This window comes from Amblyraja radiata, chromosome 15, assembly GCF_010909765.2.
Source record: "Amblyraja radiata isolate CabotCenter1 chromosome 15, sAmbRad1.1.pri, whole genome shotgun sequence".
Taxonomy (NCBI): domain Eukaryota; kingdom Metazoa; phylum Chordata; class Chondrichthyes; order Rajiformes; family Rajidae; genus Amblyraja; species Amblyraja radiata.
The window spans coordinates 4,330,891-4,355,066 of NC_045970.1; the positions used below are offsets into that span (position 1 = coordinate 4,330,891).

A 24,176-nucleotide genomic window follows, 5' to 3' on the forward strand; every position below is an offset into this window, starting at 1 on the left:
CACTGTATGTCATGTTGTCACTTGCGGGCGGAGCACCAAGGCAAATTCCTTGTATGTGAATACTTGGCCAATAAACTTATTCATTCATTCATTAAGAAACATTTGGACAGGTACATGGATAGGACATGGGATATGAACCAAACGCAGGCAAGTGGGACATGTTGGCCGGTGTGGGCAAGTTGGGCCGAAGGGCCTGTTTCCAAACTGTATCACTCTATGACTCTACGATGCATAAAATGAAAAGCTCAAAAACTGCAGATGTTGGAAATCAGAAATAAAAGTAGAAATTGCAGGAAATGTTCAGCGAGAAGGTATCTGTGGAGGGAGAAACGGTTCACATTTCAGGTCAAAGACCCTTCATCAGAATGGAAAAGTGAGAAAACAAGTGTTTTAAGTTGCAAAGAAGTTGGAGCGAACAAGGGGGATGCCTACGATAAGAATGAGACCAAGGCTGTCCAGGAGCTAAAATACCTTTGTACCATTCAATTAATTGAGTAATGAGGGTAGCTAGCGAGAGAAAAACCAAAAGAGCAGGTTGGAATTATGAGGGTTAGACTCTTGTACTTCGAAATGTGATAAAGGGGATTGCTGGAACAAACAGATCAGGACACATCCAAAGAGACAAAAACTGAGCTATTGTCACTGGTGTTTACCTTTAATCTGAAGTCAGCAGGTCAGACAGCATCTGTGGATGGAAATGACCAGAAATGTTGACTGTCCTCTTCCCGCCAGAATGCTGCTCAACCTGCTGCCTTCCTTTAGATGCTCTTGTTTTGCAAGATTCCAGCTTCTGCAAGCTGCTGTGCCTCGAATAGTTCAGGTTGACGGCTTTCCAAGAGCTCTGTTGAAAGGTCATTGACCAGAAACACAAATTCTGTAACTTTCCACACAGGTTGCCTGACAAGCTGATAGTTTCCAGCATTTAGTGTAAACTTTGGTGGAATTCTGGAACTCTCCGCCAAATGACTATAGATATCGAGCTAATCGAAATATTCATGACCAATATCAATAATATGATTCACCATTAAAGGTTTAGGAGATAAATCATTGAACTGGGAGAGGACTTCTAATAGAATTGCAGAACAGATCTGAACGGCCGACTCTGGGTGGTTATAATTTCAACTATTCGTTTTTTCTTGTGCATTTCCTTTTTGTGGATGCAAATCTTTTCTGATCAACCCATAGGCAGAATAGTTTAGTTTAGAGATACAGCACGTGAACAGGCCCTTCAGCCCACCGAGTCCACGCCGACCAGCGATCAGTGTACACTAACAATATCCTACACACTAGGGACAATTTTAATTATTTACCGAAGCCAATTAACTTACAAACCTGCACGACTTTGTAGTGTGGGAGGAAACCGGAGCACCTGAAGAAAACCCACGCGGTCATGGGGAAAAGGTACAAACTCAATATAGACAGCACCCGTAGTCAGGATCAAACCCGTGTCTCTGGTTCTAAGAGGGAGCAACTATGGACTATGATGTGGGTTGTCAAGCTATACAGCGGGATAGAGATCAGCTACAGAAATGGGAGGCGAAATGGCAGATGGAGTTTAATCCGAGCAAGTGTGAGGCGTTGAACATTCAGAAGTCAAATGCAAGGGGCAAAAATAAAATGAATGGCATGTCGCTCAACAGCATTGATGTACAGAGGGATTTTGGGATCCATGTCCATAGCTCTCTGAAAGGGGCAACACAAGTGGTAAAGCTGCCATATGATATGCTTGCCTTCATGGGTCATGGCATTGAGTATAAGAGTCAGGGTGTCACAATGCAGCTTTATAGGACTTTAAGGCCACATTTGGAATGTTCTGTGCAGTTCTGGTCAACTAACTGCAGGAAGGATGTACAGGGTTTTAGTAAAAAGGAACTGCAGATGTTGCTATATACCAACGATAGACACAAAGTGCTGGAGTGACATAGCTGGTCAGGCGGCATCTCTGGAGAAAAAGAATGGGTGACATTTTAGGTCAGGATCCTTCTTCAGAATTCTTCTTCTCCAATGCTGTGGAGGCTTTGAAATGGGTGCAGAGCAGATGTACTATAATGTTGCCTGGATTAATGGGCCTATAGCAGCCCGCAGGGAGAGCCTGGTCAGATCTGGATTGTTTTCTCTGCAACACCAGAGGCTGTGGGGAGGCATGATAGAAGTATATAAAATCAGGAGAGGCATAGATAGTCAGAACCGTTTTCCCAGCTTGGAAAAGTCAAATATTAGAGTGCATATCTTTAAGATGAGAGGGGCATATTTTAAAGGAGATGTGTTGGGCGATTTTTATTTTAAGAAACATTTAGACAAGTACATGGATAGCAGGCACGTGCCGTGAGTAATTACTCAGGGTAGGCAGTCAGTCGGCTTTTAAAAAATAACTTAAACCGCGCATGCGCAGATTGTTCTCTCCGTAAAAATAAAAAATAAAAATAAAGACAGTAACAATTCAATTTGCCCAAGGCTTCCAAGTCTCCTTTATTCTGAATTACTGAATGGGTGGGGGGTGAAGGGTGATGGCAGGTGGAGAGATAGTGGGAAAAACGGAAGTACAGGAAAATGTTGAATCAGTTGTCATCTTATTGAATGACAACACTTGTTCAAGGGACCAATTGGGAGGGACAGTTCCTTTCACAGCATGTGGAGAGTCTGTGCCAGGGGTAAAGTTGCGTGGAGGGCAGGAGTGTTGAGAAGGAGGGGGTCGGGGATAATGCCAGTAACTCACTCACCACTGCCGCAGCGCTCTGGGCGCCGAGCCACCGCATTGTAGCCGGGGAGGGAAGCAACTCGGGTAGCTGCGAGCGGCCGCCAGGACCCGACAGCAGAACTGGCCACCACTTCAGCGCCTTCTGCCGGCCCGCTCACCTTTGGCAGTGCTCTCCGTCTGAACACCTCTCACCTGCCGCTCGCCGACTTCGCTCATGTCAGCCGCTTCCCACAAATCCTTACATTCCCACAGCCGAGTAAATTCAATCACGAACTCCATTCTTCTCTCTTTGTTTCCGAAGATACTCTTCAGATAATGACAATCCATATTTGAAAACCCCACCAAGAAACTAGCGCCTGAGCATGCGCAGTAGACTACTGCGCCTGCGCAGTACAGCAAAGGTAGAATTTCTGCTGCCTTCAGCCCCGCTTGTCATTGACGGCTTGAAGCAGTGCTGACGGCACGTGGACTGCACAGACCTTCGCGTGTTGCAAGTGCTACGGATGAAAGGCACGGAGAATTATGCCTACCTAAGAGATCGATCTCTTAGATAGGCATAATTCTCCCATGCCTTTACTATTTAAATTTAGTAATTACTATGTTATAATTTTAGTCAGGGTAGGCAGTGCCTACCTTGGGGGCACGTGCCTGATGGATAGGGTTGGTTTGGAGGGTTATGGGCTAAAAGCAGGCAGGTGGGCCTAGTTTAAAGGGGTTGGCAAGTAGTTTATATTGGTAGGTGTGGGCAAGTTAAGCTGAAGAGCCCGTTACCACGCTTTATGAGTCTATGACTCTTTACATAGAGGAGAGTGAGCAGATGGAACACGCTGCCAAAGTTGGTGGTTGAGACCGATATGATAGTAGTGTTGAGGCTTTTTAAATAGGCATATGGATGTGCAGGAATGGAGGGATATGGATTATGCGCAGCCAGATACAAGATGGTCTTGGCATCGTGTTCAGTACAGACATTGTGAGCCAAAGGGCCTGGTCCTGTGCTGGACTGTTCTATTTTGCCCACAAGGAAAGCAATTGATTAATGGATCATTCAGGTCTATTAACAAAAAAAACAAAAAAAATCACATCAAAAATCCACAGCAATTGGTAAATGAGGCTTAATATTAGTATCAGTTTGTTATTGTCACATGTACCAAGATACAGCAAAAAAATATTTCTTGGCGCCATCCAGTCAAATCAAAGCAAATATAAATACAATCAAAGCATGCACAAGCCCACAGGTAGTGCAGAGAAAAAATAACCAGAGTGTAGAATAGAGGGTTACAGCTGCTGAGAAAGTGCAGATAAAAAAAAGTTCAAGGATTGTCATGGGACAAGATTGGGAGATCAGGACTACACCCTTATCTTATAAAAAGGTTTGTTCCACAGGCTGATAGCAGTGGAGAGGGAATGACGGAAGTGTAAGTGGTCTTTGTTCACTTTGGTCTCTTTCCCAGGGCAGTGTGAAGTGTAGATGGGGTCCATCGCTGAGATTGACCAGGCTACATTCACAGATGCATTCACAGCTCTGTGCAGTTTGTTGACAGCCTGAACAGAGCAAATGACAAACCAAGTTGGTGAGAATTATTTCAAGATTAGTTTTCACTTCCGATCACCATTTAGAAAATGCTCTAAATTTTAAGCTACAACTCTACATGTATAACAGTCACTCCATATCTAACATTGGTTGTCAATGTGTTTGGATGCCTGGAGATCCTACATTAAAGTGCATTCTCTTCGCGCTGGCCTGATTTTCAATTTAAGTAAGTTTATTGGCCAAGTATGCACATACAAGGAATTTGCCTTGGTGCTCCGCCCACAAGTAACATGACATAGTGACAGTTATGAATGACCCAGAAAACACTAAACATTAATAATAATAAAACATTAATGATAAAACACCATTGATCAAGCATGTGAACCAATTAAATACCAGATCAAAGGGAGGCTACAGATTTTTGGCTGTTGAGTAGAGTAACTGCTCGTGGATAAAAACTGTTTTTATGTCTGGCTGTGGCAGCTTTGACAGTCCGGAGTCGCCTTCCAGAGGGAAGTGATTCAAAGATTTTCAGGAGCTTTTAGTCACTGAATTTTGTTCCATCTATACGAGTAATCTTATCGGTCCCATTCACCATCTTATTCTCTCCTCTATGCCCATAGTTCCTCGATTCATTTTCCCACTTGCCTATACAAAGTAATTTACAATCGACAATTAACCTGCCATCACACCCAGTGGAAATCCACGCAGTCACAGGGAGATCACGATAACTCCACACAGGTCGCCGAGGTCAGGATTAAACCTGGGCTGCTTTTTGATAGAGCCAATAGCTCTAACTGCTACATGCCACTATTTACATTTGGACTCTAAGCCCTATATGTAGTTCTAGCTGCCTCCTTTAATTCAACAATTCTTCCTGTATCAAATATAAAATTGGCAATTCACGCTGGTGAAAAATCTGAAATGGCAACAGTTCACAACCGACCCAGGGGGCAACACTCTCCATTCTTGACAACTATCACAACTGCCTCTCTGATGCCAACAACATACTTTCTGGCTTTCAGCAAAGTCTATACCCCTTCCCAAGCTTCAACTTGAATTCCGACTGGGTAGCACGCAACAAAAGCTTTTCACTGCACCTCGACAATAAAATAAACTGAACTGAAACTTCATTCAGAAATTTATTATATTTTATTTTATTTTATTTATTTATTTATTAAAAGCATTGTGCATGCACCTTAATCATGATATGCAACATAATACATTTCGAGTACAGCTTCTCTTTTTTTTAAACTTTAAGCTGGAATCGAAAAAGAGAAAAGAGAAAGAAGAGGAGAATGAGGATAGTAGTGAAGTGTAGTCCGCAGTAGTGGGCGTTAAATGAATGATGATGGTTAAGTAGACTGCGTGCTTGAGAATGTGAAGAAAAAAGAAAAAAAAACAAGGCCCCAAAGAAGAGGGCCTTAAGAAGGGAAAGGAAATCAGTAAAGATTCCAAAGAAGGTAGAGCTAAACAAAAAGAAAGGGAATGTGCCTAATTCATAACGATTCACACCCATCACCTAGTTCTAAAACAATAACTTTCAAGGGTTATGCTGCACCATATTATACGTAATAAATCAATAAAAGGTGACCATATTCTTAAGAATTGATCTTGTTTTCCTGCTAGAACGAGTCTCATTTCCTCGAGATGTAATATTTCCGACATATTTGTGATCCACATTTTCAACGATGGGATAGGAGCGTTTTTCCAGAATTTAAGTATAAGTTTTTTTGCCGATATCAAACCATAGTTTAGGAAACATCTTTGAAATATAGTTAGTTCGGAACAGTCTTCCCTTGCTCCGAAAATAATCAATTCTGTATTTGGGTCCAGTCTTAATTTAAATATTTTTGAAAAGCTTTCAAAAATTTCCTTCCAAAATTTCTGAAGTTTTGCACAGGAAACCAATGAGTGTGCTATTGTTGCCTCTTTAGTTAGGCACTTATCACAGATGGGAGAGACATTTGGAAAGATTTTATTTAATTTTGTTTTTGAGAATATTATCAGTGTACAATTTTATATTGGATCAATGTGTGTCTAACGTTAATCGAACATTTGACATTAACACAGACATTTATAAATGCCTTCCAAAGTTTGAGTCACAACACACCAAAAACTAAGTAACATGGCTTGCCACAGCTTGATAAAAGCACCCAAGATGAACAACTACAAGAAGAAGTCCCTCAGCTAATGATTTATGCTGATGTTAATGTCCACCTGCATCACACACTATCAGTATAATGTTACTTATGTATCTGGCTTGCCCTCAAGTGCAAGACTGTTACTTGCTTCAACTACTCCATGAGTCAATGAGTTCCATGTTCAGGATCTCCTTCAGGTGAAGAAATCTGTTCTCTATCTTTCCTATCAAATCCCATCATAAATTGAAGGGTCTCCCACAAACTCACTCCTCAGCCTGAAAAAGGACACCAAATGCTGGAGTAACTCAACAGGCAAAGTTGCATTAGGCATGGTACTTACATGGCCTTTTTGCATCTTTCATCTTCATAGTTTCTTTCAGCTTCATTATAACAGCGTATCACCAGACACAAGGCACAGTAACCGGCAAACACTTTGCTGGATCCTTTCCTCAAAGGAAGTTTCAAACAGATATGTTGTAATGCCCACTCGGTCAGAAGTGGTTCTGAATGAATAAATGTACATTTATACTGAATTTGCCGATATTCAGCACCTCCAGAAATAAAGTGGACCAGAAATAAAGTGGACCAGAAACCTGCCTTTGCACTTTGGTAGGAATCAAGTTACCTCTCTCCTGGTGTCAGTGGGTGTATTTTACATGAAGAGGTTTTATTGGCCATTACAGATGGTTCACTAAGTCACCAATGAATATTAGCAACAGACCACAACCTCCTGAGAGATTTGCCCAATCAGACAAAACACACTGCAGACAGATCCAGCATTAACACTGATCACACCACAGCACCAAACCCAACCCCCCCCCCCTCCGCGCGCGCGCGCACACACACACACACACACACACACACACACACACACTCAAAGAAAGTGGTGCGTCATAATTATGGGTTATATATTCATTGTTAATACTTTCCAGTCTGTTTTTTTTTTTGCCCTGAACATATGTGCGTTCCTTTCAGTATCTACACATATACACCAGGCACACGTATAACAAAAACCTGCATCTTTGGAACCCATCCACACCTTGTCTCACCCCATTTTACAACGCAAGCATCCAAAATTGTAATCATGCTACTCAATCTGTAAAGTTACACATAAAACTACCCCTCCCCTTCCCAGCTCTCCCACAAGCCTACAGTCTCCGCCTCCCCCCACCCCCCACCCCCCCGATATCAGTCTGAAGAAGGGTCTCGACCCGAAACGTCGCCTATTCTTTCTCTCCACAGATGCTGCCTCAACCGCTGAGTTTCTCCAGCATTTTTGTTTACCTTCGATTTTTCCAGCATCTGCATAATTTTAAACATAAAACTATGCAGTCACATTTCAGATCGGCCTCTCAATATGCAATGTGTAACATGGGGGCATGCAACTGTGTACCGCTTGCTCTATAGTGCACATATCTGTACATTCACCATGTACCTTTATAATTGTACACATCCACACAATGAAAACTAGGGCAGCACAGTTGGCAAAGGTGGAGTTGCTGCCTTAAAACGCCAGAGACCCGAGTTCGATCCTGACCACAGGTGCTGTCTGTACAGAGTTTGTACGTTCTCCCTGTGAGCATGTGGGTTCTCTCCGGGTGCTCCGGTTTTCTCCCACCTTCTAAAGACGTGCATTTGTTGTATCACGCATCAATGCATCTCTTCTGTGCAACTGTGATTATACACCCCTGCACCCAGCATATCTACACTTGCACCTTAGACATTTGTAGAGAAGAACACAAGACATCGGAGCAGAATTAAACCATTCAACCCATCGAGTGAAATTCGTACCCCATTTGTACCCCATTCCGTCATTCGACCATGGCTGATCTATCTTTCCCTCTCGACTTCATTCTCCTGCCTTCTCCCTGTAACCTCCAACAACAACCTTACTCATCAAGAACCTATCAATCTCCAATTTAAAATGACCCAATAACTTAGCCTCCACAGCCATCTGTGGGAATGAATTACACAAATTCACCACCCCCTGGCTACAGAAATTCCTCTCCATCCCATTCTTAAGAGTATTTGTTTTATTGTGAGGCTGTTCCCTCTGGTCTAGACTCTTCCATTAGTATAAACATCCTCTCCACATCCACTCTATCTAGACCATTCATTATTGGGTAAGTTTCAATGAGATTCCCCCCTCAGTCTTCTAAACTCCAGCAAATACAAGCCCAGAGCCATCAAACATTACTCATATGTTAACCCGGTCATCCCTAGTATAATTCTTCTAAACCTCCTCTGGACCTTCCCTGAAGCCAACTTATCCTTCCTCACATTTGAGGCTCAGAACTGCTCACAATACTATAAATGTATTATAAAGGGGCTGTCCCACTTGGGCGACCTAATTGGCGAGTTTAGAAGAGTTTGAAAAAATGTCATGTTGAAGACCTCTTTTGACTATGTATAAGACCTCCTTCGACCATGTTGAAGACTAGTTTCGACTAGCTAGGACTAACTTCGGGAAAATTGGACACCGAATAGTGGAGAGTGAAGACAACCTCCCTTCGACTATGATGAAGACTATCTACGACTACCCTCGATTACCTACGCCTAACATGCCAACCTCCTATTACGACTAAGCCTACGAGTAAAGAAAGTATTGATTTTTTCCATGGCGACCATTTTTTAACATATTGAAACAAAACGCCGCAAACTAGATGAGGCCTCGAGTACGCGGAGACCACTCTCGAGCATGAAGCAGAGTTACGAAGACATCCTATGACCTCGTGTCGACCATGCAGCGAGTACGAGTCGAGGGCAAACTCGCCAGAACTCGCGGATTAGGTCGCCCAAGTGGGACAGGCCCTCAACTGCTCACAATACTCTAAATGTGCCTGGTCAGTGCCTTATAAGCCTTGGTATTCCATACTTGCTTTCATATTCCAGTCCTCTCACAATGCATTTGCTTTCCTTACTACCAACTTAACCTGCAAATTAACCTTTTAGTATGGCAAGGTATGGGATTTTAATTGTCACATGTACCAAGGTCTGGGGGTCCTTGTTCATCAGTCACTGAAAGTAAGCATGCACGTACAGCAGGCAGTGGGGTCAAGGAAAGAGTGTTCACGTCGCGGCCCTGTTCCACCACCACGCACAAGACAGACACCATTGTACGCAGATGCCGAGAAGTGTGTTCAGCTCTGGCTGAACAACTTCTAATCTTGTGTGTGGACTCAGTAAGAAGAAGCAGGCAGTGAAAAATTCTAATGGCATGTTGGCCTTCATAACAAGAGGAGTCGAGTACAGGATCAAAGAGGTCCTTCTGCAGTTGTACAGGGCCCTAGTGAGACCACACCTGGAGTATTGTGTGCAGTTTTGGTCCCCTAATTTGAGGAAGGACATTGGTGCTATTGAGGAAGTGCAGCGTAGGTTCACGAGGTTAATTCCCGGGATGGCGGGACTGTAGTATGTTGATAGAATAGAGCAACTGGGTTTGTATACACTGGAATTTAGAAGGATGAGAGGGAACATACAAGATTGGACACGCGAGAGGCAATAAACATGTTCCCAATGTTGGGGGAGTCCAGAACCAGGTGCCACAGTTTAAGAATAAGGGGTAGGCCATTTAGAATGGAGATGAGGAAATACTTTTTCACCCAGAGTTGTTAATCTGTCGAATTCTCTGCCTCAGAATATAGTGGAGCCAATTCTCTGGATGCCTTCTAGAGAGTGTTAGCTAGAGCGCTTAATGATTAGGAGAGTCAATGGATATGTGGAGAAAGCAGGAATGGGGTACTGATTGTGGATGATCAGCCATGATCACAGTGAATGGCGGTGCTGGCTCGAAGGTGCCTACTCCTGCACCTATTGTCTATTGAGGTACAGTGAAATTCATTTTTCTACAAAATTCAGTACAAGTATTACGATGCATAAGCACTTAGATACATGTTAGATAAGCATCTCAGATGGAGTACAAGCGTATAGCAGTAGTACACTGAGACAGTACACAGAGTCGCTAGTTTGGCCCCATTTTCAAGTCCCAGTTGTTGTAAGTGCAGGGATCTTGACTTCTGTTGTCCTGGCGGCGTTGCAGGGTCGGCCTGGCCTTTGGGCATCCTGCATCCCAAAGTCCCTTTGCACCTCTGATTTTTGAATTCTCTCCCCATTTAGAAAATAATCTACGCCTTTATTCCTTCGACCATAATGCATCACCATGCACTTTGCTACGCTTGTACAATCCAACAAGCAAATTCATTTGAATATTTGTATTTGCATATTTACACACATCGATTTACACCTCAGTATATGCTACAGTTATGCACATCCCACTGCATTTCAGTGCACATTTGTATTTGTAATTGTATATATGCTTATCTGTACCTCTATATTTGGACCCAAACACATATTTACCTTTTAATCTGTTTTTCTAATGTGTACATTTGTTCACACAACTACACCCACATGCAACACCTCCTCATATGCGCCATCATCTCTCAATAAAATCACAGTACAATCCCATTGCACACATCTACATCATTACTAATTCATTGTGCAGCGATCTATACTTTAACCTCATAATATAACCACAGGCCTAAACATCTGCATTTATACAATCAGCTGTGAAGAAGGGTCCCACACTGAAATGTGGTCTGTCCATTCCCCCCCATAGATACTGCCTAACGCTCCGAGTATCTCAGACTGTTTTCTGCTTAAGAATTTAGCAACTGCATAGAAACATAGAAAATCGGTGCAGGAGTAGGCCATTCGGCCCTTCGAGCCTGCACCGCCATTCAATATGATCATGGCTGATCATCCGACTCAGTATCCTGTACCTGCCTTCTCTCCATACCCCCTGATCCCTTTAGCCACAATGGCCACATCTAACTCCCTCTTAAATATAGCCAATTAACTGGCCTCAACTACCTTCTGTGGCAGAGAATTCCAGAGATTCACCACTCTTTGTGTGAAAAATGTTTTTCTCATCTCGGTCCTAAAAGATTTCCCCCTTATCCTTAAACTGTGACCCCTTGCAGTTGCTTGTGTCTCTGTATTTATTCATGTGTCTGCACGACATTCTCACACTCCACATACATACACCTGCAACACATACAGCAACTTGATAGTGTAGTGAGGAACTGCAGATGCTGGTTTACACTGAAGATGGACACAAAATGCTGCAGTAACTCAGCAGACAGGCGGCATCTCTGAAGAAGGATCTCAGAACGTCACCCATTCTTTCTCTCAAGAGATGCTGCCTGTCCCGCTGAGTTACTCCAGCATTTTGTGTCGATCTTCAGCAACTTAACAGTATGCATAGGTAAATGTATCCACCTAACACCGCACACAAGCCAACCAACATGTCACACTCCACTTGCACGCCGTACACCAGGTAGATAGGGTGGTCAAAATGGCTTTTGGCACATTGGCCTTCATCAGTCAGAGTATTGAGTATAGAAGTTGGGAAGACATGTTGCAGTTATACAAGACGTTGGTGAGACCACATTTAGAGTATTGTGGGCACCATGTTATAGGAAAAATATAGGAAAGATAAAGCTTTAAAGGGTTCAGAAAAGATTTACGAGGATGTTGCCAGGACTCGTGCGTCTGAGCTATAGGGAGAGGTTGAGTCGGCTGGATCTTTATTCCTTGGAACGCAGGAGGATGAGGGGAGATCTTATAGAGGTGTACAAAATCATGAACGGAATAGATCAGGTAGATGCACAGAATCCCTTGCCCAGAGTAGGGGAACCGAGGACCAGAGGACATAGGTTCAAGGTGAAGGGGAAAAGATTTAATAGGAATCCGAGGGGTAACTTTTCCCACACAAAGGGTGGTGGGTGTATGGAACAAGCTGCCACAGGAGGTAGTTGAGGCTGGGACTATGCCATCATCAAATAAACAGTTAGACAGGTACATGGATAGGACAGGTTTGGAGGGATATGGACCAAGCGCAGGCAGGTGGGACTAGTGTAGCTGGGACATTGTTGACCAGTGTGGGCAAGTTGGGCCGAAGGGCCTGTTTCCACACTGTACACACCTTTACCCGTGTACATCTCACAGACAGCCTCACGCCTCCGCACAGATGCACCCACACATTTGCATCGTCTCCTCACAGTCCCATTCCCTGCAGTAGCAGCAGCAACACACCTGCCCCCGCCTCTCCACCTGGCCACCCCCGCCCTTGTCACCCTTTCCTCTCCCTCTCCCCTTCCCTTCTTCCCCTTCCCCCCTCACTTACGCGGTCTGTTTCTCTTGCCGGAATCCAGCCTCCTCCGGATGCGACATTTCTTAGCGGGGGAGCCGTGTTCGTGCTGCAAGCCGCCACTGCTGGTGTGGAAGCTGCTGCTGCCGCCGCTGCCGCCTCCACTGTTGGTGTGGAAGCTGCCGCTGCTGCTGCCGCCGCCGCCGCCTCCACTGCCGGTGTGGAAGCCGTTCTGCAGCCCGTTGCTGCGCGGCTGGGCGGCGGTGGCGGGAGGAGCGGCGGCTGCAGCGGCGTCGGTCCGGGGCTGGGCTGGGGCTTTGCCCTCCATTGCTCGCTGCCTTCCCTTCCCCGCTCCGCTCAGCCCCGCTCCCACGGCGCTGCGAGGTCACTCACGGTCATATCGCCGCTCCGCTCCTCCCGCCCGGCGTCACCCACACACACAGACACGCCTGTGCCTTGTACCCGCCCTGTACAGCGCTGCAGCCGCCCATTCCCCGCCCCACTCTCCCTCCAACACCCCATCCCTCTACCGTTCCCTCCTCCAGCACCTACACAATAATCCCTTCACCCCAGTCTCCACGCTCTCCTCACCCAGCCACCCCCTTTATTACTTGCAGATTCCTTGCTCTTTTACTTTATGGGCAACATTTTAGATTCCATTATAAAGGATGAGGTTTCTGAGTACTCTTTATAAAACTGTATAAAATTACAAATGTTGCTCCGCTGTTCAAGAAGGGAGCAAAGCAAAAGAGGGGAAAACAAAAGGCCAGTGAGCCTGACTCCGGTGGTTGGTAAAGTGTTAGAGCCGGTTATTAAAGATGATGTTTCCAAATAATTAAGGGCCTGTCCCATTGGGTGAGTTTTTAGACGACTTGCAGCGACTGTCATAGTCGTAGCAGGTCGCCAACAAACCGGCGACTGGACTAATGGGACTGTCCCACTTAGGCGATTTTTTAGGCGACTGCCAGCGACTACCACAATGGAATTCACCAAAGTCAGCACCGGTGACAACCTACGTCACCTGGCGACAGCCTACGACAGCACCTACGTCAGGAGAAGACAAGCTATGACAAGCCCACGGTCGCCGACTTTTGAACATTTGAAAACCCAGCAGCGACCAGAAAAATACTACGACTCTTTGGGCGACTGAGGAGATGACTCACGACCATACAGGCGACACCCCGGCGACCATGTGGTGACAGCCTAGTCGCCTGTAGTCGCCTAAAAAATCGCCTAAGTGAGACAGGCCTTTTAGATGCACATAATAAAATAGGCTGAAGTCAGCATTGTTTTATGTCTGACAAACCTGCTGGATTTCTTTGAGGAAGTAAACAGCAGGATAGGCAAAGGAGAGTGGATGTTGTTTACTTAGATTTTCAGAAGGCCTTTGATAAGGTGAGGCTGCTAAAGAAGATGAGAGCTCATTGTATCAATGCAGACGGCAAAGAGATTTTATAAGTACATAAGGGGGAAAAGGGTAACTAGAGAGAGAATGGGACCCCTCAGGAACCAAAGCAATCAAATCTGTGTGGAGCCACTGGAGATGTGTAAGGTCCTCAATGAGTGTTTCGCCTCTGTTTTTACCAAGAAGAAAAACCAGAGGACGGAGAAACTTGGGGCAGTTAATGGAAGTGTCTTGTGGTCAGGGTACACAAAAATGCTGGAGAAACTCAGCGGGTGCAGCAGCATCTATGGAGCGAAGGAGATAGGTAACGTTTCGGGCCGAAACCCTTCTTCAGACTGATGGGGGTGGCGGGGAGTAGGAAGGAAAAAGGGAGGAGGAGGAGCCCGAGGGCTGGGGGATGGGAGGAGACAGCTCGAGGGCTAAGGAAGGGGAGGAGACATCAAGGGCTAACAAAATTGGGAGAATTCAATGTTCATGCCCGCCGGATGCAGGCTCCCCAAACGGAATATGAGGTGTTGTTCCTCCAATTTCCAGTGTTGCTCACTCTGGCAATGGAGGAGACCCAGGACAGAGAGGTCGGATTGGGAATGGGAGGGGGAGTTGAAGTGCTGAGCCACCGGGAGGTCAGGATGGTTATTGCGGACTGAGCGGAGGTGTTCGGCGAAACGATCGCCCAACCTTCGCTTAGTCTCACCGATATAGATCAGCTGACATCTAGAGCAGCGGATGCAGTAGATGAGGTTGGAGGAGATACAGGTGAACCTCTGTCGCACCTGGAACGACTGCTTGGGTCCTTGAATGGAGTCGAGGGGGGAGGTGATGGGGCAGGTGTTGCATTTCCTGTGGTTGCAACGGAAAGTGACCGGGGAGGGGGTGGTACAGGAGGGAAGGGAAGAATTGACAAGGGAGTTGCGGAGGGAGCAGTCTTTGCGGAAGGCAGACATTGGGGGAGATGGGAAGATGTGGCGAGTGGTGGGGTCACGTTGGAGGTGGCGAAAATGACATAGGATTATGTGTTGTATTTGCCGGCTGGTGGGGTGAAAGGTGAGGACTAGGGAGACTCTGCCCTTGTTGCGAGTGCGGGGATGGGGAGAGAGAGCAGTGTTGCGGGGTATGGAAGAGACCCTGGTGCGAGCCTCATCTATGGTGGAGGAGGGGAATCCCCGTTGTAGTCCAGGTGTATTTCAGTGCCGGATGGAAGTTGGTGGTGAAGTGGATGAAGTCAGTCAGTTGTGTGTGGGTGCAGGAGGTGGCCCCAAAGCAGTCGTTGATGTAACGGAGGTAGAGGTCGGGGATGGGGCCCTGGTACGTATTGAACAAGGATTGTTCGACGTACCCGACAAAGAGGCAGGCATAGCTGGGGCCCATGCGTGTGCCCATAGCTATGCCTTGTGTTTGGAGGAAATGGGAGGAGTCAAACGTGAAGTTATTGAGGGTAAGGACCAGCTCCGTTAGGCAGAGGAGAGTGTCAGTGGCTGGGTATAGGTTGCTCCTCTGGTCGAGGAAGAACCGGAGGGTTGTGAGGCCATCCTGGTGGGGGATGGAGGTGTAGAGTGACTGGACGTCCATGGTGAAGATGAGGGGGTGAGGGCCTAGAGAATGGAATGCGCGGAGGCGGCGGAGATTGTCTGAGGTGTCTTGAACATAGGTAGGAAGGGATTTGACCAAGGGGGATAGTATGGAGTCAAGGTATGTGGAGATGAGTTCGATGGGGCACGAACAGGCAGAGACAATGGGTCTACCGGGACAGTCAGATTTGTGGATATTGGGGAGAAGGTAAAATCGGGCCATGCGGGGCTGGGGAACGATGAGGTTGGAGGCTCGGTCGGTCAGGGCGTGGGAGTTGATGAAGTCGGTGATGGTGCTAGAGATGGTGGCCTGGTGCTCGTCAGTGGGGTCATGGTCCAGGGGTAAGTAGGAGGAGGTGTCCGAGAGTTGGCGCGTGGCCTCAGCTTTGTAGAGATCGACGCGCCAGACTACCACGGCACCTCCCTTGTCGGCTGGCTTGATAACCCAATCTGGGTTGTTGCGGAGTGATTCGATGGCAGTGCTTTCAGGGGGGTAGAGATTGGAGTGAGACAGGGGAGTGGAGAAGTTGAGGCGGTTGACGTCGCGACGGCAGTTTTGGATAAAGAGTTCCAAAGCCGGGAGGTCACGAGGGGGGTTCCACGAGGAAGGGTTGCATTGGAGACGGGAAAAGGGGTCATCAATGGGGGGCGAGGACTCCTTCCCGTGGAAGTGCGCTGTGAGGCGGAGGCGACGGTAGAAGAGCTCCAAGTCGTGGTGGGTGCGGAACTCATTGAGGTGGGGACTGAGGGGGACAAAGGTAAGTCCTCTGCTGAGGACAGACCGTTCGGCAGGTAGGTGGACTTGGGACGAGGTGATGTGTGGTGGGGGGGAGGGTGGGTGGTGGGGGGGTGGTGGGTGGTCAGGGGATGGGGATGGTGAGGGCTGTAATGTGGGTGGGGAAGAGCAGGGGTCACATAGTTAGAGGGGGATGGGGAAGACTCAGTGGAACAGCCACTGAGGTTAGCAAGGCTGGGCAGAGTGGCACTGGGACCCAGTGGAGTCAAACCCAGGAGAGATGGAGTAAGCAGCGTGGAGGCTTCAGGCCCAGTGTAGAGTCCAGGCTCCAGGTAAGGCGACGTCTTGTGGTCAGTCTGTCTTACAGTCGAAGAGGTGCTGAAGGTACCATTGTGTATGAAGGTAGACAAATCTCCAGGGCCAGATCAGATATATCCGAGGACATTGTGGGAAACCAGAGATGAAATTGCGGGAACCTTGGTTGAAATTTATGAATGGTCTTTAAATACAGGAGAGGTGCTGGAAGACTGGAGGGTGGCAAATGTGCCTCGTTTCAAGAAGGGCTGCAGGGAAAATGCTGGGAACTATAGGCCAGTGAGCTTAACATCTGTAGGGATAGGATTTAGATGGACAAGGGTTGATTAGGGATAGTCAACATTGTTTTGTACATGGGAGGTCGTGTCTCACAAAGCTGAATGTTTTTTGAAGGTGTGACCAAAAAGGTTGATGAGGGCAGAGCTGTAGATGGTGTCTACATGGACTTCGGCAAAGCATTCGACAAGGTTCCGCATGGTAGGCTGCTCTGGAAGGTTAGATCGAATGGGATCCAAGGAGAGATAGCTGAATGGATAGCAAATTGGCTTTATGGAAGGAAGCAGAGGGTGATGGTGGAAGGTTGCTTCTCGGACTGGAGGCCTGTGACTAGTGGTGTGCCTCAGGGTTCGGTGCTGGGCCCGTTGCTGTTTGTCATCTACATCGGTGATTTGGATGAGAACATACATGGCAATATTAGCAAGTTTGCAGTTGATACAAAACTGGGTGGTTTTGCAGAAAGTGAAGATGGGTGTGAAAAATTGCAGCAGGATCTTGATCGATTGGCCAGGTGGGCTGAAGAATTGCTTAATGCAGGGAATGTGGTGTTGCAATTTGGGAAGTCTAAAATGGGCAGTGAATGGTAGGCCTCTGTGTAGTGTTGTAGAGCAGAGGGAACTAGGAGTACAGGTGCATGGTTCATTGAAGGTCGAGTTGCAGGTGGTCAAAAAGGCTTTTGGCACTTTGGCCTTCATCAGTCAGAGTATTGAGTATAGAAGTTGGGAGGTCATTTTACAGTTGTATAAGATGTTGGTGAGGCCGCATTTAGAATATTGTGTTCAGTTCTGGGCACCGTGTTATAGGAGAGATGTCAAGCTGGAAAGGGTACATTGAAGATTTACACGGATGTTGCCAGGACTAGAGGGTGTGAGCTATAGTGAGAGGTTGAGCAGGCTGGGTCTCTGTTCCTTGGAGTGCAGGTGGATGTGGGGTGATCTTTTTGAGGTGTATAAAATCATGAAAGGAATAGATTGGGCGGATGCACAGAGTCTCTTGCCCAGAGTAAAGGAATCGAGGACCAGAGGACATAGTTTTAAGGTGAAAGGGAAATGATTTAATAGGAATCTGACTGGTAACTTTTTCACACAAAGGGTGGTGGGTGTATGGAACGAGCTGCCAGTGGAGGTTGTTGAGGCTGGGGCTATCCCAACATTTAAGAATCAGTTAGACAGGTACATGGATAGGACAGGTTTGGAGGGATATGGACCAAATGCAGGCAGATGGGACTAGTGTAGCTGGGACATGTTGGCCGATGTGGGCAAGTTGGGCCAAAGGGTCTGTTTCCACGCTGTATCACTCTATGACTCTATGAAGGACCTATTTCCACGCTGTATAATTGTATGACTCTATGAAGGACCTGTATCACTCTATAACTGTATAACAGAAAATGTTAGGGATGCACAGTAGTTTGACCGCAACTATTGAGAGAATAAAAAAGACCTTTCATCAGACCTTTAACTGGAAATGTTAACGGATTTTCTCTCTTCGCACGTTAGTGGCAGTACGGTGGCACAGTGGTAGGGTTGCTGCATTACAGTGCCAGAGACCCGGGTTCAATCCTGACTACAGATGCGGTCTGTATGGAGCTTGTACGTTCTCCCCGTGACCACGTGGATTTTCTCCGGGTGCTCCAATTTCCTCCCACACTCCAAAGATGTGCAGGTTTGTAGGTTAATTGGCTTCAGTAAAATTGTAAATTGTCTCTAGTGCGTAGGATAATAATAATAATAATGGATGGGATTTATATAGCGCCTTTCTAATACTCAAGGCGCTTTACATCGCATTATTCATTCACTCCTCAGTCACACTCGGTGGTGGTAAGCTACTTCTGTAGCCACAGCTGCCCTGGGGCAGACTGACGGAAGCGTGGCTGCCAATCTGCGCCTACGGCTCCTCCGACCGCCACCAATCACTCACACACATTCACACACATTCACACACAGGCAAAGGTGGGTGAAGTGTCTTGCCCAAGGACACAACGACAGTATGCACTCCAAGCGGGATTCGAACCGGCTACCTTCCGGTTGCCAGCCGAACACTTAGCCCATTGTGCCATCTGTCGTCCCCGGATAGTGTCTGGGGATCGCTGGTCGTTGCTGAGTCGGTGGGCTGAAAGGCCTATTTCCACGCTGTATCTATAAACTAAACTAGACTAAACATACTGCCTGACCTGCTGAGTATTACCAGCATCATCTGCTTTTATTTTGGATTTCAAGCTGCTTTGTGCTTTAATGCTGTGATGAGAGGAGATTGCATAAAATCTCTATTTACTGATTGGAGGCTGCAAGAAGTGATCACGTTATCATATACACATTTCTGAGAGAGATTGAGAGATATGTGGAGGTAGATAAAAATGCTGGAGCAACTCAGCGGGTGAGGCAGCATCTATGGAGCGGAGGAAATAGGCAACGGAGGAAATAGGCAATAGGTGTTACGGAGGGAGCGGTCTCTGCGGAAAGCGGACAGGGGAGGAGATGGGAAGATGTGGCCAGTGGTGGGATCCCGTTGGAGGTGGCAAAAATGTTGGAGGATTATTTGTTGTATGTGACGGCTGATAGGGTGGAATGTGAGGACAAGGGGAACTATGCCCTTGTTACGAGTGGGGGGATGGGGAGTGAGAGCAGAGTTACGGGGTATAGAAGAGATCCTGGTGAGAGCCTCATCTATAGTAGAAGATATGTGGAGATACATTTCTTGGCTTAGAAAACCTAGAACCAATAGGTCAGAGTCATAGGGGCATACACCATGGAAATAGGGCCTTCAGTCCAACCTGCCCATGCAAGCCAAAGATGCCCACATTTGGTCCAATATTCTCTAAAGATTTCCTATCCATATACCTACTCATGTATCTTTTAAATACTCATATAGTAACTGCCTCAACTATCCCCTGGCCCTCCACCCTCTCATCAACCTGCTGCGATCTGCTCCTATTCTACTAATGTTCATAAGTTCCAAGAGCAGAATTATGCCATTTGGCCCATCAAGTCTACTCCACCATTCAATCATGGCTGATCTATCTCTCCCTCTCAATGCTATTCTCCTGCTTTCACCCCATAACCCCAGACACCCTAAAGCGGCCTTTTCACGGGGCGACTTGACGCAAGAGTTAACCGGAGTTTAACATCGTGGGAACCTCGTGCGATAACAGTACGGCATTCGTGGACCACCGTGGACCACCGTGGCGCTAACGGCAGGTCATCGTGTAACTTGGTCACTCGGGAGAAAATTCAAGAAAGTTTGAATTTCTCCAAGATTGACTTGTACACTTGTGGTTGAGTATTGCAACATTATATGAACGTAGTGGCCAGTGCGATATCCGTAATAACTCTTGCGGGTACCGTGGGAACTCCTGCGAACGGTGAACCCGGAAGCTGGACAGAGGGGACAGAAGGTGAGTAAAAATTATCTTCTGTGGGATTGAATTTAAAAAATAAATAAAAATAAAGATTTGCATCCGCATATGGACATCAACTTATTCATGAGTTATGTTAATGAGATTCAAGAAAATAACTATAATCTTTAAAAGGGACTTTAAAAGGGACTTTACTGAAAGGTTACGCATTTTTATGGTCCGTGAGAAATTTTTCACATGTACTTCTTTGAGAGATACAGGTCGGAGTCCTCGGGCCAGGGGTCCGGAACGCTACCAATCAATGTTGTACAGAGACCCGTGTAAGGAGTGAACTGCACATGCTGGTTTAAACCGAAGACAGACACAAAAAGCTGGAGTAACTCAGCGAGTCAAGCAGCATCTCTGGAGAAAAAAAGCTGATGTTTCGGGACGAGACACATCTTCAGACTCAATTCCGATTAGGCTGTCTGAAGAAGGGCTCCGATTCGAATCGTCACCTATTCTTTTTCTCCAGAGATGCTGCCTGACCCGCTGACTTACTCCAGCTTTTTATGTTTTTCTTCCCAGATCTGACTTACCTGCTGAGTTACACCAACATTTTGTGTCCTTCTGTGCGTATTAACCAGCATTAACCAGCGTCTGCAGTTCCTTTAGACATTACCTAACTTCAGATTTTAGAGATATAGCGCGTGGGAACTCCTGCGAACGGTAAACCCGGAAGCTGGACAGAGGGGACAGAAGGTGAGTATGTGTCCTTCGAGGACGTCCCACCTAATTGTCATTGTTGGATAATCTTTTTAACAGGAACACTTGCAGAGATGGCTCCCAGAAAATCTCAAAGAAAGGGGGTAAAGCGTGTCAGAAATGTTTTTGCCATGTTGCGCTATTCAGTTTCTATATTGTTTCAGTTTCTATATCTATATTGTTGCTCTATTCAGTTTCCCAGGGGGTCGGGACGGGACTGGAGTTGGGAGGGAAAGGTGGGGGAGTCGAGGGAGAGGAGGGGGAGACAGATGGGGGTGTCTTCATTTACTGGCGGCGGGTGTCTGTCACTGAAACAGGCAGGTGAGATTTCACATCCACCTTGTGTGTGCCTCTCTCTCTCTCTCCCTCCCTCTTACACAGGCTGAGAGACTCTGCCTCTGTGAGTGTACGTCTCTTTCTCCCCCTCTCCCACACACAGTAAGACCGAGGTACTGTGCTCAGTCCATCTGTGTCTCCCACATACACAGTAAAATATGTCTCCAAATGAGCCAATTCAACCAAGGGAGGATATATATAGTGTGTGAAAAAAAAAGTTACATCATTTGTGTCACGTGTAGTTCACGATGTTCATTCAAGATTTAACGCGAAAGCTCGGGAAACGGACAAGTCACTCGCACAAATAACAGAAATGCCGAGTACCGTGGGAACTCTTTATCTACCCCCGTTATATCGTGCGAGACTCGTGCTGGACCACGACCTCTTCACTCTGGTGACATCTTGCGTCAACTCGCCCCATGAAAAGGCCCCATTACTAATTAAAAATATGTCAATCTCAGCCGTAGAAATATCAATTGATGGCCTCTACAGCTGACTGTGGCAATGAATTCCACAGATTCACCACCCTCTGACTAAAGAAATTACTTCTCATTTCCTTTCTAAAGGTATGTCCTTTTACTCTAAGGATATAGCCACTGGTCCAAGAATCTCCCATTATGGAAACATCCTCTCCACATTCACTCTATCCAGGCCTTTCACTATTCTGCATGTTTCAATGAAGTCCCCCCTCATCTTTCTAAATTCCAGCGAGTACAGGCCCAGTGCCGACAATTGTTGTATAGGGCCCTTGTAGGTTGTATACGGCCCTAGTGAGACCACATCTGGAGTATTGGGTGCAGTTTGGGTCCCTTGAGGAAGGACATTCTTGCTATTGAGGGAGTGCAGTGTAGGTTTACAAGCTTAATTCCAGGGATGGCGGGACAGTCATATGCTGAGAGAATGGAGCGGCTGGGCTTGTATACCCAGGAGTTTAGAAGGATGAGAGGGAATCGTATTGAAACATATAAGATTATTAAGGGTTTGGACACGCTAGAGGCAGGAAACATGTTCCCGATGTTGGGGGAGTCCAGAATCAGGGGCCACAGTTTAAGAAGAAGGGGTAAGTCATTTAGAACAGAGACGAGGAAACACTTTTTCACACAGAGAGTTGTGAGTCTGTGGAATTCTCTGCTTCAGAATATACAGATAACGGAGTCAGGTGATATGGGGAGAAGGCAGGAATGGGGTACTGATTGGGGATGATCAGCCATGATCATATTGAATGGCGGTGCTGGCTCGAAGGGCCAAATTGTCTAATCCTGCACCTATTGTCTATTGTCTATTGACAAACACTCATCATATGTTAACCCATTCCTTCCAGGGATCATTCTTGTAAACCTCCTCTGGACCCTCTCCAGAGCCAGCACATCCTTCCTCAGATATGGGGCCCATAACTGCTCACAATATCCCAAATGCGGCCTGACCAGTGCCTTATAAAGCCTCAGCATTACATCCCTGTCTAGACCTCTTGAAATAAATGTTCGCTTTGCATACGCATTTCTTACTTCAGATTCAACTTTTTGGGAATCTTGCACCAGCACTCCCAAGTCCCCTTGCACTGCCGATTTCCGAATTCTCTCCCCATTTAGAAAATAGTCTACACCTTTATTCCAACTACCAAAATACGTGACTCCATACTTTGCTACAGAGTATTCCATTTGTCACTTCTCAGCCCACTCTCCCAACTTGTCCAAGTCCTTCTGTAGAGCCCTTGCTTTCTCCACACTACCTGCCCTTCCTCCTATCTCTGTGTCATTTGCAAACTTGGCCACACCTGCACACCTAGATCTCTCTGCTCTACAACATCCCCCGAGCCCAACCATTCACTGTGTAAGTCCTGCCCATGTTAGACTTCCCAAAATGCAACACCTCACAGTTCTCTGTGTGCACAACATCTACAATTCTGCCCTCATCGATCTTTTTGTTCACATCTTCAATGAACTCAGTCAGATTTGTGAAAGATTACCTCCCACATACCAAACCATGTTGACTATCCCTAATCAGCCTTTAAATGCCTGTATAATCTATCCCTCAGAATACTCTCTAGTAACTTTCCAACTACAGATGTTAAGCTCACTGGCCTATAGTTCCCAGCAATTTTCCTGCAGCCCTTCTTGAATAGAGGCACAACATTTGCCACCCTCCAGTCTTCCGGCACCTCTCCTGTACTCAAAGATGACTCGTAGATTTCGACCAGGGATCCTGCAATTTCCTCTGTAGTTTCCCACAGTCCTCAAATATATCTGATCAGGCCCTGGAGATTTGTCTAACTTGGAGATTTGTCTACCACAATTCTTATTGTTATGTGGAAATATATTTTATAATCTCTCCTGAATCTGTTCAACCAAATGTTTTGCTGAAATTCACTAATGGGTCGAGACCCTTCTCCAGGTTGATTAACTTCCCCAATATTGACAGGGCCTTGCTCAGTGCCAAAAACGTAGATGGGGTAGAATTTGTAATGTGCATGCAAGAGGGTGTCTTGAAACAGTGTGTGGATTGCCCAATCCGCAAAGGGACCATACTGGACCTTGTACTGGGAACTGCAGCAAGATGACTGGTTAAAGTGACAGAGCATTTTAGACAACTCCATACGTTTTTTAATTGTTTAGAATGGACAATGCACGGTGGCGCAGCAGTATTGCTGCCTTACTGCGCCAGAGACTTGGGTTTGATCCTGACTACAGATGCTGCCTGTGTGGAGTTTGTACGTTCTTCCTGCGACCACGTGGGTTTTCTCCGGGTATGGTTTCTTCCCACATCCCAAAGACATGCGTGTTTGTAGGTTAATTGGCTTCTGTAGATTATCACTAGTGTGTAGGATAGTGATTAATTAGTTATTTATTATAATGAATGAAGTGATACTTTATTGTCACATGGAACAGTGAAATTCTTTGCTTTGTATTCAATACAAACAATTTCA

General features: G+C 46.3%; 1 protein-coding gene across 2 annotated transcripts in view; it reads right to left on the bottom strand.

The window, feature by feature from the left end:
• The window catches only part of pank1 (pantothenate kinase 1), a 99,069-nt gene extending 86,128 nt beyond the window's left edge, over positions 1 to 12,941 (bottom strand). Inside the window, exons 1-2 of one of the 2 annotated variants that reach the window (XM_033033554.1) lie at positions 12,705 to 12,941; positions 12,558 to 12,662 (exon numbers count right to left, since the gene is read on the bottom strand). In XM_033033554.1, coding sequence (XP_032889445.1) covers positions 12,558 to 12,662; positions 12,705 to 12,849 — 250 coding nt within the window. In that variant the 5' untranslated portion in view covers positions 12,850 to 12,941. Of the gene's footprint in view, positions 1 to 6,713; positions 7,038 to 12,557; positions 12,663 to 12,704 lie in introns of those variants that run through there. The other variant, XM_033033555.1, reaches the window with a different exon arrangement.
• Positions 12,942 to 24,176: the final 11,235 nt, after the last annotated feature.